Source organism: Megascapheus bottae, chromosome 4 (assembly GCF_031878675.1).
Source record: "Megascapheus bottae isolate mThoBot1 chromosome 4, mThoBot2.hap1, whole genome shotgun sequence".
Classification (NCBI taxonomy): Eukaryota; Metazoa; Chordata; class Mammalia; order Rodentia; family Geomyidae; genus Megascapheus; species Megascapheus bottae.
This window is the reverse complement of record NC_143512.1, coordinates 22,568,243-22,592,461: the sequence shown is the minus strand read 5'-3', so window position 1 is coordinate 22,592,461 and position 24,219 is coordinate 22,568,243. Positions and strand designations below refer to the sequence as shown.

Genomic DNA, 24,219 nt, shown 5'->3' with positions numbered 1-24,219 from the left:
TTATGTTTGGAAAAATGATAAATTTATATATTGGGGGCTTTTTTTAACTCTAGTAGAGTTAAATTCCATCTTCTACTATAATTTTGATAATAGCTTCATTGATTAATTGTGTTTTAGCGCTGTCTACTTCTATCTTCAGGTATTCCAGAGGTGTTTTGTCTCCAGATCGTCATGTCCGTACTAGATTGTATTTTACCAGTGAAAGCCATGTACATTCTTTACTGTCTATCCTTCGCTACGGTGCCTTATGCGATGTAAGTATAAGTTATTCCTAAGTAACCATTGTTTCCTTACATTCGTAATCAACTTGCTAGTGTTACTGTGGTCACTAGTTGTCTTGATTTACCATAATTTTTCAGGGTTGACTATGTGTTGAGTATTTTGGTAGGTTTATGGAATAGAGTCAGTGGCTACCATTCAAATCATTTCAAAGATGTTCTTTCGAAAATGTCTAATATATTGGCTGTTAGTTGAGACCTTTCCTGGGATTGTCAACTAAAGTAACATCAGACTACTTTGTGTGACTTGCTTCCTCAAAATACATGGAGTTCCAGAACGGAGATTCCTAGGAGAGCAAGAAGCAACTGTGTGGCATTTCTGTGTCCTAACTTCTGAAGTCCTTTAGGTCACTGCTACTGAAGCCTTTTGGTTTAGGCAGACACAGAAAGCTGTGTCCAGATTCAAAACAATGGACAATGGAAATTTACCCACATTACTAAGTGAGTAGAATATTACTATAAAAGGAATATACAGGATAAATGTATGTGGTGGTCAATTTTGGAAAACACATTCTGCCTAATGTGCTTATTGGCCACCTTTTCTATTATTCTCATGTGCAGAATTCACTTAGCCTCTCCTGTCAGGATCACTCCTTTAGGTATAAAAAAATTGAGGATCTCATCTCTAAACTCACAAAAAGATAGTTTTTTCTTCATTTTTTAATCAATATATATTGGTATTCCAATTGTATACAAAATGATTTTTAACAGAATTTTTTTCATACTTATAAATGTTTCAGTAGTAAAATTCAGTGATTACTAGGTCTTGAGAATAATTATGACCAAAACTATCCTGAAGCTATTTTAGTGTTCGAGTCCCATCAGAATTTCAAATTATAGTCCCACACTGATGGCTCATACTTACAATCTTAACTACTTAGGAGGTTGAGATCAAAACCAGAGTTTATAATGATATTATTTGCAGAAGGGGAGAGAGACACACATCTCTAACATGGTGCTCTATTTATCCTTTATATTCAGTAGAAAGTAGAAAGACCTATGAAGAGTATAGGAACTGATAGAAAGTCTGTGTTTCAAATATAGTTTAGTGAGTGATGGATAAACTGGAAACCAATAAGGATAGAGTGTGGTTGGGTTTCTTAGGTGAGTAGCAAGGTTTAAAGCAGGGAAATGTATGGAAAATGAGAGAGACTTGGAAGCTGTTACAGTCATATCTTTTGGGCAAGGGATGTGATAGTGGAATTAGAGTTTATTAAGATATATTGATTATAGGTTTGCTTTCTAACACAAAACAAAACAGTCACTATTACAAATGCCCTTCAGAAAAATTAATGTATTTTCTAAAGTAAAAATTAATGATGATATCCAATGATGTCCTGCCTTCTATTTGTTTTTTTAGTTACTTGAGCTAGAATTCAAAATTCTACCTAGATTTCAGAAAATAGGTACAGAAAGTGGTCTTCATTTAAAAATTTACTGTGGCTTCTTACATGTTGTGTTCAAGGAAACATGGCTAAATGTTATTTAGTTTTACTTGAAATTGGACAGGGAAGGGGGGGAAAACCAAGAGGGGGTGGGGGGAAGGGTAATGGGACCAAGACATGTGGAAGGGTATCAATGTATGTGAATTAATGCACCTTCTATCTGGCAAATATCATGTTACCCTTTTATTAAATACAATAAAAAAATACAGGAAAATAAAAAAAATTCTTTAGAGCAGAAATCTGTGATTACAACACTGAAACTAATATGACAAAATCTAATTCACTTCTTAAATTAAATATTAAATAACTTAGCTTATTTTTAATTATTTTCGTTCATTGAAATTTAATAGCACTATGCTAATTTATGCTTCTGTTTACAATGTTGAAATTTGAACTTATCACAAATATTTACCCCCCACACACATACATATATTCACATACAGTTTAAAAATAAACAATGTAAAGAAAATACTTGTTTGAAGAAAATACTAAATAATGTAAAAATATGTATTTGGAAGAGGTCTTACTATATATATATATTTAGAACAAGCACATTCAGTAATGAAGTTCACCATATTAGGATTTACATACAATAAAAGATCTGTGATCCATATAAAGTTTACAGAGACTTTGATAACAATTAACTGTAGACTGTACTTTTTGACTAATTTTATATTTCCTCTAATAATATCACTTTCAGTTCCAAAAACATAGAAAAGTACTCCGATTAATATATGATGTTAAAAGAAGTATGAGACTCAGTTAGGATACCTTCAGACTTAACAAGGTTTAAAACTGTTCCTTACTCTCAGGATTCAGTAGTAGGTTTCATATTTCAAAAGATTCTTTTTATTTTGTATAAACTTTTTCAGGACTTAAAATGAGATGAGTTTCTAATACTATGGTATTGACTTTATTTAAACCAAGAAACTGCTAAAAAACAGTGAATTTTAAACAATTTGCATTTAAGTATTCACTTAGTGTATACAATATCACTCACTCAGGATTAAAGAAGCTCTCAAATTGACAATAAAGTAAATTTTAGGAATACAGAATGAAAAAAAAAATACTTACCATATACCATTTGATTAGGAATCAAAGGATGAACAGTGGAAACGAGCTATGGATTATTTGAAAGTTGTTAATGAACTCAACTACATGACACAGATTGTTATCATGCTTTATGAGGATCCTAACAAGGTAAACGAGCTTGCTTTGTTACCAGATGTAAAAAAGAACTTGAAATTCTTTACTATAAAACTGCTTTTTCATATTTTTTAGGATCTTTCATCAGAGGAGCGCTTTCATGTTGAATTGCACTTTAGTCCAGGAGCCAAGGGCTGTGAAGAAGATAAAAATCTACCATCTGGTTATGGATACAGACCTGCATCCAGAGAGGTAATGAGGGCAGAACCTGCAGTGTTGCTTACTACCCTCCTAGATTTCCATAAAGCTTCATGAAGTTTTCTATTATGTCCTATAAATAATTCCTATCACTGAAAGCTTAAACCTTAGAAAATATGACTTAGCTGTACAATTTTCCTGTGTATTAGAGTATTTAATAATTTTAAATATCTAAATTTTGGCTTTTAAGCCAAATATTCAAATTGGGAAAGTGTAATTTTTGTTTTTAGTGTTATTGTTTTACTCAAGGAATACTTCTACTAAACATTATGCCTAGCACTTGACATGAGATAAACTCCATTTTCATATTTTCTATAATAATATTGACCAGCGTACAGTGTTCTTAGTAACTGATCTGTTGGATTGAAATTCTTTTATACAGCCACTTAAAGATCTTTTTTAAGATACATTTAAGTTTATATTTTAGTGAGTTTATAATCTTTATCTTTTAACAATAAAACTAGACTTTTGGGAAGGTTTATTTTATAACCTTAAACCACTTACTATTTTCCCAATTGTTCTTCATTTTTATATATCTTTTCCTCACACTTACTGACTTTCTTGAAGTTATTCTTCCCCAAGAGAATGCCTGGTAATTTTACTATCATTTTAACGGCTAACCTTGAGCTAATAATACGAATCCCCTGACTGGTTAATGTCAAAGGGACAGTTAGTATTTAGTAAGCAATGTGAATATTTTTAAGTATTTTAATTGTTTACTCTCCCATCCAATATTGTTATATTTTCACTTATATATATTTTAGAAAATATATTTTGAATATCACAAGTCACTATTTACAGTCAATATTTATTTAGATGTGGAGCATTAGAATGCTTTAGAGTATTGCTGACAATGGTAACTCATGCCTGTAATTTGAACTACTCGGGAGGCAAATATAAAGATTGTACGTCAAGGCCAGCCTGGGCAGAAAAAAAGTTTGCAATCAACAAATAAACCTACCATGGTGTGGTGCATAAGTTTTTAATCCCAGATACCAAAAAAGCATTGGAAGGTGGTCACTATCCAAAGCCAGCCCTGGGTAAAAATGTGAGGCCTCATCTGAAAAATAACTAAAGCAAAATGGGCTAGTAGTGTGGCACCAGTGGTAGAGTACCTAACTAGAAAACATGAAGACTTGAGTTCAGTCCTTACTACAGCATAGTACTTGAGTCTTCATCTTAACTCAGTTAGCTGAGCTCAGTGGCATGCACCTATCATCAAAGCTACATGAAAAATTAAGATTGAGAGTACTGTAATTCGAGGCCAGCTTGGGAAAAAAAAATTCATGCTACCTTATCTCAATAGAAAAAGCTGAGCCATGTTCTTATTATCCCAGCAGTTATGAGAAGTGTAGAACCATGGTGTAGCTTGGTTGATGCAAAAAGACCTATGTCAGAAATAACCAGAGCTGAGTGAGGTGGCTCATGCCCATAATCCTAGCTACTTAGGAGGCAGAGATCTGAGGATCACAGTTCAAACCAGCCAAAACAGAAAACTCCATGAGACTGTTATCTTTCAGTTATGTATCCAAAAGCTGGAAGTAAAGCTTAAAATGCTAAACTTAAAGAAGTTCAGGGACAGGGCCAGGCTCTGAGTTCAAGCCCCAAGACCAGCAGAGAGAGAGACAGAGACAGAGAGGGAGAAAGAAAGGTGGGGGGGGGGGGGGCGGGGAGGAAGGAAGGAAGCAAGCAAGCAAGCAAACAGAGCAAAAATGCACATATAGTGCCTACTATAGCAAGCACAAAACCCAAATCCCAGGACGTTCCTCCTCACACCCCCCAAAAAAATTATAGAATGGGGATTGTACTTTATGTATCTTTATCCTAGAATAATCCCTTGTACATGGTATATTAAGTGTAGTATTGAATAATTATTTTTATATATTACTACATTTATTGGAAATATTTTGAGTAGATTTAAGAATTCTGAAATTTATACGTTTTAAAGCTGTCCTTTTTCCCCCCCTGGGTCGAGAACATTTCTATAGAATAAAACTGATCTTTACTTTCATATTGTTACCTGTTAAAACTCGTGGGTTTGAACTCATAGCCTCATGTTTTTTAGGAACTCGACCCTTTGAGCAATCCTCTACCTCTATTTTTTTTTCTGTAGTTACGTTTTAGATAAGTTTCCACACTTTTGCCTTCAATCCTTCTACCTATGCCTCTGATATAGCTTGGGTTAGAAACATGAGTTACCATGCTAATATTATTTTATGAGTTATAGTCTCTAATTTTTCCTTAAGTTGGCTGAAATTGAAATTCTCATGTGTCTGCTTTTTCAGTATTTGGGATCATAGACAGAGAACCACTGTGCCTGAGTGTTTGCCTTTTTTTATCTTTTAAATTTTGTTGGTTTAACTTATTCATAGAGTTATGAACATATTTTGAAGTCAAGACTCATTTATTTATTTGAAATAGGAAAGGGAAGGGGGGAAACAAGATGATTAGGAGGGGATGGGAGGAAGGATATGGGGACAAAAACATGAGAAAGGTATCAATGTGTGAGAAGTAATGCACCTACGACATTACCCCAACAATAAAAAATTAAAAAAAATTTTTTTAAAGACTCAGTCATCTTTCTCACATGATCTAGCATAATATTAGATTGTTTAAACTTTTTAACTATTATAAATTCATGTGAGAAAAAAACAGTGATTCATTAACTGCTATTTGAATTTTTTAATTTGAATTTGAAAGAGTTTTGTTTGGGGAGGAATATACGTGGTCCTTTGAGATGGGATCTCACACTGTAGCCCCTACCAGCCACGAAACCTTGGTCCTTCTGCCCCAGTTTCTGGAGTGTTCAGATGATGGTGTTTTATCACTAAGACGAACTGGGAGAGTTCTTATACATTACGTTTTAAATGTATTTTTCTCATAGAATGAAGGCAGGAGATCTTTTAAAATTGATAATGATGATGAACCTCATACTTCTAAAAGAGATGAGACTGATCGAGCTGTGCTGTTGTTTAAACCAGTGGTATCAGAACCAATTCATATACACAGGAAGTCCCCACTTCCACGAGCCAGGAAGATGACTGCCAGTGAAGTAAGTGTATCTGTCAGAGTATGTTTTTCATCAAGTAAACTAACTATGTATCAGTAAAACTGAAAAGAAAATACAGCTTTAATTATAGAACTTGGGATCCTAACAAATTTTTGTCAGCTTTGTATATTCACACAAATTTTTTAAATGTAGCAACATTAGGAAAGCAAACAGATGAATTTTAATTTTATACTAAAATTAAATACAGTTATTAAATAAGGCCTTTAAAAGAACTTGTAGACAATGTTTGTCATGTCACATTAGGTTATTCTTCAACAAAAATTATTTTAGAGAGTCTGTCTTTTCATGCATAAGGAATTTGTTTTGTTAAAAGTATACAAGAATTGCAAAAAGGGCTTCAACAATAACTGATTTGAATGACACTTAGGTTAAAATATACTATTCCAAATTTTTAACATGATTGTAAGTATCTGTCTAGAATTTTGAAAGTTGATGGTCTAAAGAATCTACCTTTTTAATAAGATCTATAATTAAGTAGGCAAATAGATTATACATATTAATAAAATATTTAAATAACAATCTTTTAAATTAAAGTTGAACAGTTAGAATAGTAACTAAGAAAATTTTTGTCATCTGCATATCTTTTGTACTCCTTCAGTTTAAAATACTCTAGAATGATTTTTGCAGTACTGATTTGTGTCAATACTGTCTTTTCTAATTTTCTAATTAAAACTAGCTAAATTAGGCTAAAATAGAACCACCAATTTATCATATATATTTTTGTTGAAGTTTGCATATAACATGTCTTTACAGATAGTTAAGAATATAAATAGCCCCACCCCCAAAAAAGAAAAGCTTATTTCTACAGTAACAAATGATACTAATGTGTTTTAAGATTCTCAAATCTCAAATAATTTGACAATTGTGGTTAGGAAAACAATATTAATAATACAAATTCTTTTAGCCTAATCATTTAATAAAAATTGGTCTTTATAAATTATACTAATTAGGTTTATCATGAATATGATATTTTAAGTATAAAAGAAATTGTGTTTTAAAAATATAAAGAGAATGGTTCACAAGTACCTGATTATTGTATGTTAATTGAAAAATAAGAATTGTGGTATGCTAATCTTTAGAAATGCTTTAAATGACCTCTGTAAGTATAACTTAAGCCACCATTTGTGGGCAGGGGCAGTGATTTTGATGTGTCGTTGAACAGCACTCTGCAGTTAGCCAGTTGGTTTATAACTTCACAATGAAACCCTGTCCTGCTTTCCAGAAGGCCTTTGTGATACTGACACAGCACAAGATAGTGAGTCTTTCCTTTGCAACTCATCTATATTTGTAGAGCCTTCAACTAAATCACTGCCCTTGTCAACTCTTAGAGCACAGAACACATTTATAAACCTTTTTCTCATGAATACTTAGTTTCTTGCAAGAGATTATTTCTGTGCCATGCTAAACTTTTACTTCCATAAGGTAAATTATTCAATAAAACCTTGAAGACTCTTGCCAGCATCTACCATCTCCTTGGAGATCAGAAGTTTGTACTTTTTAAAGATACACAGAGAAAAAGACTATTCTCTTCATTTTGTGCAAGTAGATTTTATTCTGCCCTTCCAGACTCAAAAGTGAATATGCAACCACAACATGGAACATTTAGAATGTTTGCTGCATGTTTTGCCTACTGAACTTTGTAAAATAATCATTGGGAGTATATACATATGTACCCTGGAAGTGTAAAAAAAGTGCAGTCTGTGTCCCATCTTATGAATTTTTTACATGTCAAGCAGGCAGATTTTCTTCTTCACAAGCTATCCATTGAAATCTCAACCTTTTAAACTATCCTTTGCACTTTTAGGGAAATATTCACCCCTAATAGCACCAAATCTTCTCAACATCTAAAATTAAGAAAATATTCTTATATTTAAATAGTTGCCAAACAAGAAATTTTAAAGTCAATCCATTTTTAGAGAGAAATTTTAATTATTAATCAGTATATAAGCATTTTAAGTTAATCAGATAGTTCTGTAAGTGTTATCCTCTGGCTCCCAAATTACTGTTTAATAGTTTTTAAACTGTATTTTTTTTTCTTTCTGATCATTATTTGGCTCTGTTGTATCTAACTTTGCATGCTCTGCTTTTTGTTTGTTTGTTTGTTTGTTTTTTGCCCCCTTTCTCACTTCCAGGAAGAGAGCCCCCTGAGTGTGTCTAGCCCAGAGGGTACTGGTACTTGGCTGCAGTATACCAGTGGTGTGGGTACTGGGCGTCGAAGACGCAGATCAGGGGAACAAATCACTTCTTCCCCTGTCTCCCCCAAATCATTGGCTTTCACATCCAGTATTTTTGGCTCATGGCAACAGGTTTTTAAACTTTACTTCATTAAACATTTTTCTTCCCTGCATTCAGAGCAACAAAGCGCTGTCTTTGAGGACATCTAATCCCTTACAATTTTATATCAGAGTAAATCCTTCTGTCTTTAAATTTCATGCTTGTTTAAAAATAATTATATCTGACATTATTTGAGGGAAAGAAAACCTGCTCATGTTGTATATGTTTATTAGCATTTTCACTGAGAAAGTTGGACATATCCAGGATTTGAAAAATCATTTTTTTCTCCTGGATCTTTAGCTTGTTAAATGAATTAATTACAAAGGAAAAGAATTTTTTTTATTTACTTGTTTATTAAAAAAACCTTTTAGAAAAATACGAAATTTCATAAGAAGGGTATTTACTAACCCCCATTCCATAAATAAAAATTTTTGTTCCATTTGAAATATTCTGAGAGTCTAAACAACATTTTATCTGTCAAAATTTACGTGGCCTGGTGTAATAACAAGGTATATCTAGTTTTGATTGTTCTTTCCCTCACTCCTCCTTTATGTCAAAGTATATATCATTTAAGGGATACATATAATATGTTTTTCTTTGAACTTCATAATATTTTAAGATTAAAGGGCAAGTGGTGTGTGCCCACCAACTCAAAATAAAATGACTTCAGAAGGACTTCCTATGATGTCATTTGGAAGCTTAGAATACTTTTGTTCTGTTACAATGGAAGGTCTGCTGTCAGAGATGACTTCATTGATAATATCAGCAATTTCCTTTAAAAATACAATGCATTTGATTATAACAAAGGGATTATGGTATCCATTAAGGCTGTCAATATTTGAGGGTTACTCTGATAAAACCCATGCATGGATCAGTAATTCTATGGTGACCTCAACAGTCTGTCTGTCTTTTCTTTTGTTTGTGGTTGTTTTCCCCCCTTCAAATACAGGAGCTGTTTAAGAGTGGAAATTTGGCTTCTTTTAAAAGAGAATAAAATTATATCAATCTAGTAATTATTTCTCCTCATCTGTCTTGCTTCATATATGATGTTTCATTCTGAATGCCTGCTTTGCACCACCTCATTGCAACGACCACATATGAAATGGACTCCCTTAAAATGGGATCTTGCATGATCTTTCATGTTTTGTGTATCTCTACTAATATTTATCATACAGCTTATTAACCCTTGTCTGTCTGAAACAGGCTGCATATGAAGTATGGATTTTTCAGTTTATTGTACTCTTTTGATTCACTTATTTTGTGTTCCTTATACAGGTTGTATCTGAAAATGCTAATTACCTTCGAACACCAAGAACTCTTGTAGAACAGAAGCAGAGCTCTACTATAGGTATGTGGTGGAAAAGAAATGTATTCTATACCCTTCTTAAACTCACTATTGTATACATGTGTAAAACTCATCAGGGCAACGGGACTAGCATGACCAAAGGCTATGCTTAGTTTATAATCAATGTACTAATTCTAAACTGTTTTATTGTACAGTGAAAATGTGCAGTGAAATTCTGATATGACAAGACATAGCACTTAATTTTGTGTTGTAACCCTTGGAATGGCTGCTGTGGTAACCACTTTGTCTACCTGCCAATGCTGTGTTCTAACCTTACACTGTGTAATTTATGAAGGACACTTCATTTTCCTGATTGATAATGACTGAAAAGATGCTTTTATATGTAAAAAGCTCCTTTCTAATCAAAAAGATTTTTAAGTAGAAGTGTTTCAAACCCTATTTGAGTTGATTAATTTTCCTTTTGAGTAGCTCTTAAGGAAAACTCATGTGTAGTTTCAATGTTAGTTTTTTTTATTTTATTTTTTTTTTAGCTCTGAGATAAGTGCTTTTTTGCTTATAGCAACATTGGAAAATAAGTTTCCAAACTAATTGGCTTAAAACTCAGTATTGATTAAACTTATTTCTATAAATTCTTGTCCAAATAAATGTAATGAAAGCATGAATATATTTAATTGTAAGTTAAACTCTGTATGTACTGTAGTCTGTATAATTAGTGCTTGAACTGTGTTGATGTCAACATTCTTGAGGATCTTTCTTGATTGAGTTACATATCCCCTGTATTTATAGCTTAATATTCCCAAATTTCTGTATGGAAACTTATATACTATTCTTACTGAACTGTCATAGTGTATTTGACAGAAATAGTGGTGATACTTTTACTTGAATGTAAGAATTTTGCTAAAAATTAAGCATAAATGTGTATTGGTTTACATGACTGAAAAGATTTCTTTTGTCTGTCACAAATAACTAACATTTAATGTACTTTACTTTTAAGAATTAATGACAATTCTTGAGTCAAGGTAGAAAAGTTTTTTTTTGCAAGTATTCAAAAAATACTGATGAGTTAATCTGGGCCAGGAGAGATGCTTTGTTTTTCTTTGTTTTGTTTTGTTTTGTTTTTAATATACTTTGAGGGTTTTTTTGGTTTGCTTTTTTTTTTTTTTTTTTTAATTGTCAATACTGGATCTTAAACTCCAGGCCTAGACTCTGTCCTTTGGCTTTTTCACTCAGTGTTGGCTGAATACCACTTCAGCCACTGCTCCAGTTCTCACTTCTGGCTTTTTTTTTTTCTTTTTTTTTGCCAGTCCTGGAACTTTAACTCAGGACCTGTGCACTGTCGTTGACTTTTCTTAGTGCTCTATCACTCGAACCACAGCACCACTTCCAGCTTTTTCTGTGTATGTGGTAACCAAGGTATGGATCCCAGAATTTCGTGCATGGTAGGCAAGCACTCTACCACTAGGCCAAATTCTGGCCTCATCACATCTGGCTTTTTGATGGCTAATTTTGATAAGAATTTCATGTACTTTTCTGCCTGGTCTGCCTTTGACTGAGATCCTTAGATTTCAGCCTCATGAGCTGGGTAGGATTACAGGCAAGAGCTAATGGTCCCTAGCTGTAGCTTAATTCTTAAAAATAGGTTTTCTGAATTCCTTCTCATCCTAAACTATTTTATATGGTGATATTTTCAAAATACTTTTAGAATGTGAGTATCTGATCATTGCCTGGGAATATTTCTTTTCAAAGATAGCATTTTTTCCAGTGTACTTGTCACATTGGTGCATTTGATATATAGTAGTACTTATCAAAAGCATTGTATTAGAACTAGAACTAGTATCACTAGGACTTACAAGCATATGTGAGCCTGATCCTGTTCAAGGCCCTGCCACAGGCTGCATGTGTATTTGTAAGACCATGTTAACTGCATGCTGCATGATTTCCCAATGTGAATGGAAGAACACCCGTTTTTGTATGTATTTTCTCTAACTTCCATCAGGGTCTCACTGTTCGGGCCTGTTTAGCACCTCAGTGCTCGGGGGTTCTTCAAGCGCTCCTAACCTACAAGATTATGCTCGTACTCATCGTAAAAAGCTGACTTCTTCTGGCTGCATAGATGGTATGTGCACACTTGCACACTCAAACTCATACCTGCACCCATGCACACACCCATGAGCAGTATTTCTCAAAAGCAAGTCTAAGGCCGAAGTGGAAACCTACCATCCTTTTCCTAAATGACTCCCTTCCAATGCTCTATTTTCCACAGCTCCAACCTATCTATGTTTGGTCAAACAGTTAAGTGTAGTTAGACTTACAAAACTTACACAGTAAGTAGCTTGCTATAATGGAAAATAAAAAGCTTTGTTATGATCATCTCCTTTTATATAACTTCATTTATAGTATAACAACTTTTCTTTCATCTTCTAAATTTTTTTATTGTTAAACTTTACTGATAATGACAAAGTAAACAGAAGGTCATGTTTATTAATACAGAAAAATGCATAGGTAATACTTGCACCAAATTAACATAAAATAATAATATTTAAGATCGCTAGCCAAAGAAAGTCCTATACTGTTGTTAATATAATAGTTTTTTACATTTTCATACGTAGAATGCCTTTGAGTTTTCATGAAAAACTTGTCTCTTTAGCTGACCAGAAAGGTTTTTAGCTCTTTCACATGAGATCAGTGTTTCTTAAAATGTATGCACAAATTCACTTTAGTTATTAAAACATGGGTCCACCTGAACTGCCAGCTCATCCTGCTTTTCTTTTTCTTCATGTATTTCATTAAACATTTGCCTCTATGATCAAGCCAGTTTACTGCTTTTAACCAGTATTTGGCTTACACTTTCTCTCATTGTCCCTTCTGCATGTCACCTAACTCTAACCTCCTTGTATATTTGTTTTTCCCTCTTTTTGTTAAGTGTTCTTTTGGCAGCTATTACAAATTTCAGGTACCTGTTTTTCTCTTTCTCAGACGCCACACGCGGTTCTGCTGTTAAAAGGTTTTCTATCTCATTTGCTCGACACCCAACCAATGGTACGTTTTGCTTTTATTTTAAAAGATACTCCCCTGCTTTGTCCCATTTTAATTTTTCTTTTATTCAACTGGGGTATACAGTATCATTCTCCATCCTTAATTTTAATCGGCATATAATTCCAAATTTATTATTTGCCCAAATTATTGATACTGTCTAGCTCTTTTTTTTTCAGTTTTAATTACATAGTAATTGAACACCACTCATCAAACTTTTAAATGACCACAATGATAAAGACTTTCAATCCTAAATTAACACCTGAAAATTCTAATTTTTAAATGATTCATTTATACAGATTTTTTACATATAATTAGTCCTTAATTTGTTCTAAATTCCTAATCATTTTAATTTTTTTATTTCCTTCTTAATTCCTTTCCTGGTCACATAGTTTTTATTACTGAGATAGTTAACAAAAATACAGAACAACCCATGTCAAAGAGCCAAATGAGAAATGTCTTTAAACCTTCTAGGAAACCAGCTGATACAGATGTCATTGTAATGTTGCCCCGGATGTTTATCTACAGCAGAACTGGACTAGGTCTGGAGCACTCTGGGAACTTTGCAGCATTTACTTAAGTTGCAGTATAGTTTGCTAGTTCCAAACAACCGCTTCCTCTGGTGCCCTGCTTTTTCTTAAAATGAGGAGGATTTCTAGGTAGGAAGAAAACTCAATTTAAAATCTAGAAACACAATTGAGTTGCACTGGAATTTTGAAGCTAAATAAGAATGTGTTTCTTGATTCTAACTTGTAAGTTGAATTGCTGTCGTATTATAGCTTCCTAAATAAATAAGGATCTAGTGGTTCAACAGAGAATATTTCTGGATCTTTTAAAAATATTTAAGCACCAAAAAAATTTTAATATAAGGTTTGTGCTTTATTAGGACTGAAAATATTTTTATCTCTGGAGTTTTTTACTCTTTATTTTTATCTGCAAATTACTTTCTAACTTTTAATTGAAAATAGTTTTTAAAGTACAAACTCATGATATTTAAGGATTCAACAGTTTATGGACATTTCTTCCTTTGGGGAATTCTTTAACAACACAGATAGATAACAGTGCATTAATACTGCTTGAAGGTGAAATAAGATTTCATCCTCAAGTAAAAGTTTAGCTTTAAAGCCTTACTTTCTTTCTTCTATTATAGCTACTTAAATGGTACTTTTGAATGAAAAAAAATAAGGATGTTTAAGGTAGTCTATGCATAAGAACCTCTGGGAAGGAAAGCTGAAGTCACAAGAAAAAGTAACAAAACTCTTAAGAAGAGAAAATACAAATTTAAGAATATCAATAATGGATTGTGTACACTTACATGTTTTAAAGCCAGTATTGCAGTTTTTATCATAAAACTTTTCACGTAACTGAAAATAAAAACCAGTAATGTATATGTTTGATTTAACAGATAATAGAGTAATTTTATTGCTTTGACTTAGACTTTTCTTTTTATTGTTGCTTTCCATACATTATACAACTCTATATATATAAGTACATTCCTTTACATTCTAGAAATATTTTAATGTAAATCTTTTACTGTAAAGGGATGTACAGAAGTATTCTCGTTACATAAATAAGGTAATGAGTAACATTTATTTCCAAAGTGTTACCCCATCCTAGATGTAAGGTTTTTTTAAAGTTTTTTTGTATAATGTTTGTTTTCTTATCTGTCCTATGAATTGTCATTTGACTCTTTCTTTTTTTCCTTTTTTCCATACAACTTTCATGTTATTTCCATGTTTAACATATATCACAAACTTACCCTTCCTTCATCTTTAGTTCAAGGAATATGGTGAAACAAGTATCTTCTGACAGTGCTTTCCCTTGTTTTCTGGGCCTGTGTGCAGAACACTACACCTCTGTAGGTGCTGGTCTGTTTCCTCTGTGGAAATTCTAGGCTCCAGTGGTATGTTTTCATGGCTTCTAAACATGTCAGCAGAGTGGCTTTTTAAACTTCTTGCTAAACCTTTCATTACACATTAAACTAATTTACACTACAGATAAGTGGGGGGGAAATGTAGTCAGAGAAACTTTATTGTATTGTAATTTGACTTTTATAAAATCAGGCTGACAAATGAAAGACAAAAACTATTACCAAAGATCTCGAGGAAAGGAGATAAACATGTGTTAAGTTTAATGTAATGCAAAGAAAGGATTTGCGCTTATTTGCATGAAATTTATACTAAAAAAATGTAACGTACCAAGCCTCATTTCTTCAGTACTTAACTGAAATGTTTTGCTGCTGTTATAGTTATAGGTTTTGTTGCTTTGAAGTATGTTAAACGTGCTGTCATGTTGCTGTGTGTATCTGAAAATTAAATACATCACTTTTGTAGATTGTTTATTTTTATAGGAAAATTAGATTGTTTTTCATCAGTTTCCCTATCCCAACTGAAATTTTCAGAAGTACATAGATAAATATCTCTCAAAATTTAAATAAATAAAATAATACTTAACTTTTACATGAGCACATGCTTGTTGAAGCAGTCTGTGTATAATTAATTTTTACTTTATAACTGCTGTGAGAGTAAAAACTTAAAGTATTTCTTTGGAGGAGAATTAATCTGAACTTTTGTAAAACTAAATGCAGAGAGACTTGATACTTTTAAGAGTATATGAAAGCAATTTTTAAAGCTACTTAGTTGAATAAACTTTTTTTAATTAAATAATTTTTATTGTGATTAATAGAAGGGTTACATTATATTCACCAGATAGAAGGTGCATAACTTCACAAACATTGATACCCTTTCTCATGACATGGTCCACATTTCCCTCCCAACTCCCCCCCCCCCCCGCTTGTCTTGATTTCCCCCCTTCCCTATCCAATTTCAAATAACCAATTAAGCACATATAAAATATATCAGATAACAAGGTGAAAAATTGTAACAATATGAGATAACCAAGGGATGGCAAAAGTGATGAGTGATAACATAGTACATTAAAGACAACAGTCACTCATTATATGGCTTTTGTTTCCTTATCCTGGAGGTCCTTACATTTAGTGTTGTACTATTTGGCCTAATATCTCTAGATTTTGTTCTATTGTAAATCTCTGCAAGGAGAGCCCAAGGTTTCTTCAGTCAAATAAACTTTTAAGTGAATAATTTTCGTAAAAATGAATAACTTGTGTCTTCTTTTTGTAAAATTGTGTGTTCAAGTGCCTTTTTTTACTGATGGTATTAATACATATCTGCATGATTGTTTTGTGATTATTTTTATATTTCTCTGTCATTGTTAAATATGGACATGTTTATATTTTGTATTACTTTTTGAGCTAATCACCAGTGATTTCTAATAATTGAAATTATATGTGTTAATTCAGTACAGGAAATCCATTATTTATAAGTAATTATATAATGGTTTATTTAACAAAAAATTACCTTTACCATTCTGGCATAAGGGACATGCCATGACATTAGCATATTCATCTATTGTAAAGATTTGGCTTTGAAAGATAAAACTGAGCCAGGCACAATATCACACACCTGTAATCTCAACTGCTCAGGAGGCATAGGCAGAAGGATCTCAAGCTTGAGGCATTCCTGGGCTATGAATAGCAAGTTCAAAGCCAGTCTAGGCAACTTGGGGAAGCCCTATCTCCAAATTCAAAAAAACAATTAAGACCTGGGATGTTGCTCAGTGGTAGAGTACTACACGTAGAATGCCTGGGTTCACTTTCCAGTTTTTTTAAATTATACATATATATATATATACACACACACACACACACACACACACACACACGTATATATAGTATTTTGTTTCTCTTTTTGGGTTTTGCCTTAGGTTTACTTATTTAAGTCTTGTTCTTAATATCAATATAGAAGGAAATTGTGCTCCTGTTGTACTATGTTATTACATGTAAACGAAAATCTTTGTCACATTTGTTTCAACTCCATATTGCAGAGCATCTGGTGTCATGACTTGAGATCTCTGTGTGCTCGCATGTGTTAACTTGGAAATACCTAAATTTCCCACTTCTAAACAATGGCTGGGTTTCTTTTTATTTATCAGATTTTAAAATACTAAATTTTGCTTTTCTTTTTTGTTTATTTTTTCTCTTGCAGGTTTTGAATTGTATTCCATGGTGCCATCTATTTGTCCTCTAGAAACTCTTCACAATGCTCTGTCTTTAAAGCAGGTGGATGACTTTCTTGCTTTCATTGCTTCTCCATCAAATGAAGCTCTAGACAAGACTCCTGAAATGTGTAGGAAGATTTACCTTCATATTTCATCACTGGGCAATAGATAATGTTATAAAAATATAAACTTTAGTATTTGGAGTATTAGTAGGGAAAAAGATATGATGTGCAATGGACTGTTTTTCTTGATTTCTCCTCCAATCATTTTCTTGTCCAAAGCAAATGTCTACAGTCCAGCTCTGTACAATGTAGAGTCATAATCTTTTTGTAGAATGATACTGGCTAGAAATCTTACATTTATATAATGTATCATACTAAAAATTCAAACATAATTTAAACAATTGGTACATAGGAGAGTTCCTATGAACTCACATATATACACATACATGCCTCTCTCCTTGCCACTTTGGGTAAGTTGTAGGAAATACCTCTTAGTAAAAAAAACTAATAAATTAGGACAGTAATTTTTCTATGTTTCTTAGAAAATATTCTGAAGAAATTATTCATTTGTATAAACAGAAGAAATTTTAAGTAAGTTTTACAAACTGCTGTATTTTACCTTGCTTTGTAAAAATGTAGTTAAGTTGGAATATACAATGATCAAATACTAGAAAAAACACAGTATACCTCAGCTTTTCTAAAGCTATTTTTTAAGAAAAAGTATCTTTTTGTAACATTAAACACCAAGTAACACTATTTTGAGACCTGTACTTTTACAAAATGCTTTGGCTATATGATTTTGTGGGGAGGGAAAATGGGAGAAAAACATGAGAAGGGGTATCAATGTTAAAGAAGTAATATACCCGCTACTTGATAATGTAACTGTAACTTCTCTATACATCACCTGACAATAAAATACAATTTAAAAAAAGTCATTTTCTATGTATATTAGAATCTCAGTTCAGTTAGCATGAGGTTTGTTTGTATTTTGTTGTTGGAGTAATGTATAGAGGGGTTACAGTTATATTTATCAGGTAGTGGGTTCATTATTACTTTTTGAACACTGATACCTCTTCTTATATTTTTGTCCCTCTTTCCCTCTTCTCATCCCCTCCCAATCATCTTGTTTTTCCCCTCCCCTTCCCTATTTCTTTCTTTCTTTTTGTTTTGTTTTGTGGGTCATGGGACTTGAACTCTGGACCTGGGCACTATACCTGAGCTCTTCAGCTCAAGGCTACTGCTCTAACCCTAAGCCACTGCCTAACTTCCCATTTTCTAGTGATTAATTGTTGATAGGAGTCTCAAGGCTTTGTAGTGGCGGGGCTGGCTTTGAACCATTTTCAGTTAGTGATAAGAATCTTGCTTGCTAACCAACTTTAAAAGTAAGAAGTAATTTTTTTTTTAATTTTAGAATTTTTTATATGAAATGTATCTGATTCTAAGCATTGATAATAGTTCAAATGAAGTACATAGTCAAAGCCAGGAAAATGAAAGGAGTTCATCTATTTTTTATATTACCCCTAATCAAGTAGAATAAACAATATTGCTTCCACAGAATAATCTAAATAAACTCTAGTTTACTCCTTTGCATTGTACTTGATAATCCTTTGTTTACTTGGGCTAAGGATTTCAAATTTTCAAGCTTAAAGAGCTTCTAATAAAGAGCTTAGGTAGATATCTATGCTGTTTAATTTTAGATTTACCGTGATTTCAATGTAATAGAATAATGACAACTTCTAACAGAATTTTAATGGAATATTTACAAAAGTATAGTCTTTTAAGTTTTATTTTGTAATAGTACTATTTTTGTGGTGAGTTCAATTCATCATAGTGTATTAATGAAACAAAGACTTATTAGATTCCACTTGCAGTTGTGCTGAATAACTCTTCTGTATGCCATGGGTACAAATTATACCCCAGTCTTTCTAGCTCTCTTACAATTTCAATTATTGATTTTTAAGAAAACTAGATGAAAAAGTTATTCTGTGCAGCTCATAGAATTAGGTAAATCTTAACCAGTAGTGTAGATTGTGGGTTTTTACATGAATCATCAGAAAAAGATAGTACTTAAGTGGTAAGAGTTTGAGTCTTCTTTGGCTCTTCATCCAGAATATTTACGTGCATTGATCTGTTGCTTTTTTTTGAAGATTTTATTTGAAGAAAGTTTACAGTTTAAATGAAAAAAGTATAGACATAATTGAGGATAATCAATTATTCAGTAGTTAAGCCAGACAAGTTCAGATCTTCTAGAAAATTGGTGGGTCTTTTTCCCATTCTTTTTGAAAGAAGGAAGTATCTGAATTTTGTATGATTGCCTAAGAGTTGATATTTACTTAATATAATATAGCTACATTGTTTGCATTTAAGAAATAGCAGAGACACTGGCATTTTCTTTTTGCCCAACTCAGTTCTCCCCGTTTTGACTAGAGAGCAGGGCTGTAAAGAGTGGATAACCATTTCCAAACTGCCTCCTTTTATGGTGATAAATCTCAGCTGGGTAACACAGGGATACAAGCTGATTATTTGACCATATTTAACCTAGTTATAGTGTATTCTCAAATTGGTACAATCATTACTTGAATCTTCATTGATTATTGGGAAATAAAGCTATGCCATTAGATCTCTGCCATTCCTCAAGTGTCTCAGTATGTTACTTTATTGTTGTTGGCATTCCTACAGTTAAAATGTTTATAATAAAGCAAAATATCTATTTGGATAAAACCATGATAGTACTGTTTAGTAATGAGGAAGACGGTTTTACTGAGTTTACTCTGCAGACTTTACCATGTGTTATCTGCTCCTGCTATTTACATCAATTACTGTGTATATTTTAGAGTCACTAAATTATGCCATGAAAATATTTCTACATTGTTAAGGCAGAAATTATTAACTTATTATGTTTGATCTTTTTCCAGCCTATACAGCCTCACGATCCAGTCCAGTCCAAAGAAGAAAAATATCTCTAAATACATATACACCTGCAAAGATTCTCCCAACACCATCAGCTACCTTAAAGAATACTAAAGGAAACCAGAAAGCAGGTTAGGAATGTGTGAGTTTGTGGATTCTAAGCAACAATTGCAGGAATGATAATAGTTGCTTTTTAAATGTAAAATCTATTTCTAAGTAGTATCATTACATTTTCTAATACTTTCTTTAATACTGTTCCTCTGAGAATCAAAATCTATTTTTATAGTTTATTTGTACATACTTTTATTTCTGTTATTTCTCCTTCCTTTTTTAAGTCTGATACTTAATTCCCTTTCCCTGGAATCATTTCTGTTCATAAAATGGCTTCAAATTCACACTTTTCTCAAATTAGTTTACAAATTATCCTTTATTGCTTTTCTGTTACATGGAAGTTACCATTTTACATGAATTTTTCTTCCCTCCATTCTCAGTATGACTAACAAATTCAATTATCTTTCATGAGTATTTTTGTCTTTTTATTGTTTCTCTTAGCACATCTTTCGAGATACTACTCTATCTTAGTATCTTTTTCATTTTTCTAATTTGCTTGACTATCCTTTCTGCCTTGCTATCTAAGATAGAAACAATGATTTTGTTCATTATTTCTTTGTGTCTTTCTGTGTCTGTGTCATTATTTCTTTGTCTGTGATTATTTACATAGGGTCTCTCTCTCACTTTTTAACCCTGGCTGGCCAAGATCAAACTCCTATTATAATGAAATAGTCTGGCCAACTTTTTTGTCTGAGCTGGGCAGTTGTTATACTAATTTCAGCTGTTTGTAAGTTAGGGTTATAAATGTAAGGGACAGCAGCAGTGTTTAATTTTTTTATGAGTTGTTTTGTATGGTTTTTTTGGATGAATATATTAACATCTCAGTTATGATTCCAGGAAGTTTTCTTTATTATTCTTACTGGAGATTTTTGTATTTTGTTGGCCCTTTTAAAGGACCATCTTTATCATTTTTCGGTTTAATACCAAATTATTTCCGTTCCTTGATTTTTTTTCCACTTTGGGTTTATTTTTATCCAGCTTCTAGTTTCTTCGGGCATTGACAGTTATTTCTTTTCTTGCTAAATAAAATTTGAATCTTTAACTTTCCTTCTAAGCACCTTAAATCAAAAACCAAAGGTTGTTATTTTGTATTTTTACTATGTACTTTAAATTATATAATAATATGTGAATAAATGTGATTTCTTCATTGATTTGTGAAATACTGAGAGGTATACTGATTTAAAATCCAATTATTTTGGTGGGGGCTATAAACATCTTTTAATCAATTTTTATTTAGTTCTGTTAATTTATAAAACACACTAATCTCAATTGTTTAAATGTGAGACTTGTTTTAAGACCTTACATTGGGATATCTTTCTATATCAAGTGCATTTAAACAAGACTTTTCTAGAGGCTGGGTGGTAGAGTACTTGCCTAGCATGCAGAAGTTCCTAGGTTTGGTCCCCAGCAAAAGAAAGTAAGAAAGAAAGGAAGGAAGAAAGAGAGGAGAGAGAGAAAAGAGAGAAAGAAAGAAAGAAAGAAAGAAAGAAAGAAAGAAAGAAAGAAAGAAAGAAAGAAAGAAAGAAAGAAGAGGAAGGGAGGGAAGACAAAATGGCACTTCTATCCATTTGACTATATCCATCATGATTGTTGGCATTGTTCATATGTTGTCAGGAGTAGTGGTGGGCAGGAATGGAATCAGTTCCATAAAGAACATTTTTAATTGAAGAATTGTCTGGTTTTCCTTTCATAAGTCTGCAGTTGTGTAGGTTTGTCTGTCTTCCCTGCCTAACATATGTAACTCCCACACATAGACCCTAAACTACAGTGTCATGATACTTGATTTAAATAACTGTATTTATTTTTAAAGAAATTAAGAAAAGAAAGAAAAACCTATAATTATCCACACACTTACTGCTTTTTATAGTTTTATTCTTTCCTGAAGTCTGTCTCTATCTGGTTTCCTTTGGCATTTTTTTTTTTTTTTTGCCAGTCCTGGGATTGAGCTCAGGGCCTGAGCACTGTCCTTGGACTTTCTCAAGGCTAGAACTCTACCACTTGAGCCTCAGCACCACTTCCGGCTTTTTCTGTATATGTGGTACCAAGGAATCGAACCCGGGTCTTCGTGCATGCTAGGCAAGCACTTTAACCACTAGGCCAAATTCCCGGCCCCCTTTGGCATTTTTTTAAATAGAGACCTCATATTGTGACAGAAAGAAAATGTCTCTTCTGGATTCTTGCAATATCATTCTATATTTAATTTTTATATATTGAATTCTAAGTAAAATGGTAGTTTTTTATGTTGTTTTTTCTTGCACTTTTAAAGAATTTCTTATGTTTTTGGGTTCCCATTGTTTCCAAAGAGAAGTTTAATTCCATTTGAATTCTTTCCCAGGTATACAGTGCTCTTCTTTTTTCTTCTTGACATCAGTGTTTTCTGTTTGATTTTCAACTATTTGATTGCGCTTTTTTTTTCTTCTTTAGTAATTCCCATTACTTTTACCTGTCCTCCTTTTGTTGTTAAGTCCAGCCAGTTTTCATTTTAGATATTTTATTCTATACATTATTGAGTTTGTAGAGAGTTTCTCACTCTTACTCATTATAAGCATATTTTCGTACAGAACAAAATTGCTGCTTTAAAAATCTCCTTAGTGTGTTGTATAATTTGGGGTTATGTCCTACATATTATGAATGGTATGTTGTGGAAACTGGATTGTTATTCCAGTTATAATACTCCAAAGAACATTTTGTTGTTTATTTTTGAAACAAAGAGTTAACCATTTGCTTAACTTAATTGCAAATCTATGTCCATTGAAGTGGCTGGCAGCTCAAATTTCAGTTCACTTCTTATTGCCTTAGCCATACTGTTTGGAGCTTAATCTGCCAATCCCAAACCTTTATCAGGGTTCATATACAAAATTGTTGTATCTGATTTTTGCTTCCTAGGTTCTCATTTTTCCAACAGCTACGGTTGTTCTAAAGCTTTTTCACGTTAGTGGGACTGGAATTTATGCTAAAAAGTTTTACCATTTTACATAATGCACATCAGGGACTGTTCTCAAGTTAAATGCTAATTGAAAAGGGGGAACTCATCTCATGTTCTGAGTGCAACTACACTTAGAATAGACATTGATATTGGTTCAAGTATGGGGAAAATGAGTCCTAAATCAAACCTTCCTTTTTTTTTTTTTCTTTTCTTTTTTTTTCTTTTTGCCAGTCTTGGGGCTTTGAACTCAAGGCCTAAACACTGTCCTTGGGCTTTCTCAAGGCCTGAGCTTTACCACTTGAGCCACAGCACCGCTTGTGGCCTTTTCTGTGTGTGTGGTACCGAACCCAGGTCTTTGTGCATGGCAGGCACCCACTCTACCACTAGGCCATACTCCTAGCCCTCTAGTTTTTAAACATTCTAGCATTTTACATAGTAATGAGATAGAAGATACAGGAGAAATTGATGTTTATAGAGAAAATGTTAAATTTAGTTTTATGATGTTAAATTTATGGTTCTTACCAAATATCTAGAATTTTTTTTTAAAAAAGCCAGCTGGCAATTGATATCATAAGCTGAGGAAAAAAGCTGGATCGCAGTATATATTTGAAGATAATAGTACTTTTAAAAGATAAAAATGAATTGCAGCCAATTGTTATTTATTTTCTCTATTTTTTTTCTAGATTCTAAAAATAAAAATGTTCAAATGTGATATGCTGCTCAATGGTAACAGTTACTCATCACTCAGCAGTGTAATGGTACTGCTGACCTTGGATTCTTGTGTCAATCTAAGCAGTCATTTCTCTTTTCGTATAGCTGTCAGTGGACCTTCTGGTGCCTATCTTCCTAATACTTCATCTCGAAAAAAGAGTGTAGCAGCTAGCAAACCAGAAGTGCCTGAATACAAAAAGAGCACTGGGAAAAAGAAATGAAGCCTAAGAAGCAGAAACTGGAACCTCTTATATTTAGAAAAAAGTACTGTGTAATACAAACAAATGTAATAAATCTTGACTGAAAACTGTCAAAGCAAATAATTTGTTTTCCCTTATATATCTCTGTATCCATATGGAGACTTTTTTTAACCTAGAAGATTCTTTGTTTATATTCATGCCAGAAGTTCCTTTGGTCATAATCTGAAAATTTTTTAATCATTCTGTGAGTCGTGTCATTTGTGAGAAATCTCCAACGTTATTAGTACAGTGCTTACTATGTACCTGGAATAAGGAGACAGGGCATAAAAGCCCAGCTGGCCTGTACCAAAGCACAGCCTTACACAGTGGCCTCTGTGCACACTTGTATTTCTATGAGGTTTCATCTTAGCTATAAAAGCGTTTAACTTAGCAGAATGGATAGGTAAGATTGCATACATATTTCCAAAGAGAT

The 24,219-nt window shown here is 32.8% G+C and overlaps 1 protein-coding gene across 15 annotated transcripts in view; it reads left to right on the top strand.

Annotated features, from left to right (window-relative positions):
• Ppip5k2 (diphosphoinositol pentakisphosphate kinase 2) overlaps positions 1-23,854 on the top strand; it is a 60,574-nt gene extending 36,720 nt beyond the window's left edge. For 3 of the 15 annotated variants that reach the window (XM_090331554.1, XM_090331552.1, XM_090331553.1), the window contains exons 21-31: positions 140-254; positions 2,816-2,923; positions 3,005-3,121; positions 6,012-6,179; positions 8,330-8,503; positions 9,747-9,819; positions 11,774-11,893; positions 12,754-12,816; positions 16,875-17,015; positions 19,805-19,930; positions 23,653-23,854. In XM_090331554.1, the coding sequence (XP_090187680.1) occupies positions 140-254; positions 2,816-2,923; positions 3,005-3,121; positions 6,012-6,179; positions 8,330-8,503; positions 9,747-9,819; positions 11,774-11,893; positions 12,754-12,816; positions 16,875-17,015; positions 19,805-19,930; positions 23,653-23,768 (1,321 nt within the window). In that variant the 3' untranslated portion in view covers positions 23,769-23,854. Of the gene's footprint in view, positions 1-139; positions 255-2,815; positions 2,924-3,004; positions 3,122-6,011; positions 6,180-8,329; positions 8,504-9,746; positions 9,820-11,773; positions 11,894-12,753; positions 12,817-16,874; positions 17,016-19,804; positions 19,931-23,519 lie in introns of all 15 variants that reach the window. The other 12 variants (XM_090331558.1, XM_090331565.1, XM_090331561.1 and 9 more) reach the window with 8 other exon arrangements.
• The last annotated feature ends 365 nt before the right edge of the window (positions 23,855-24,219 follow it).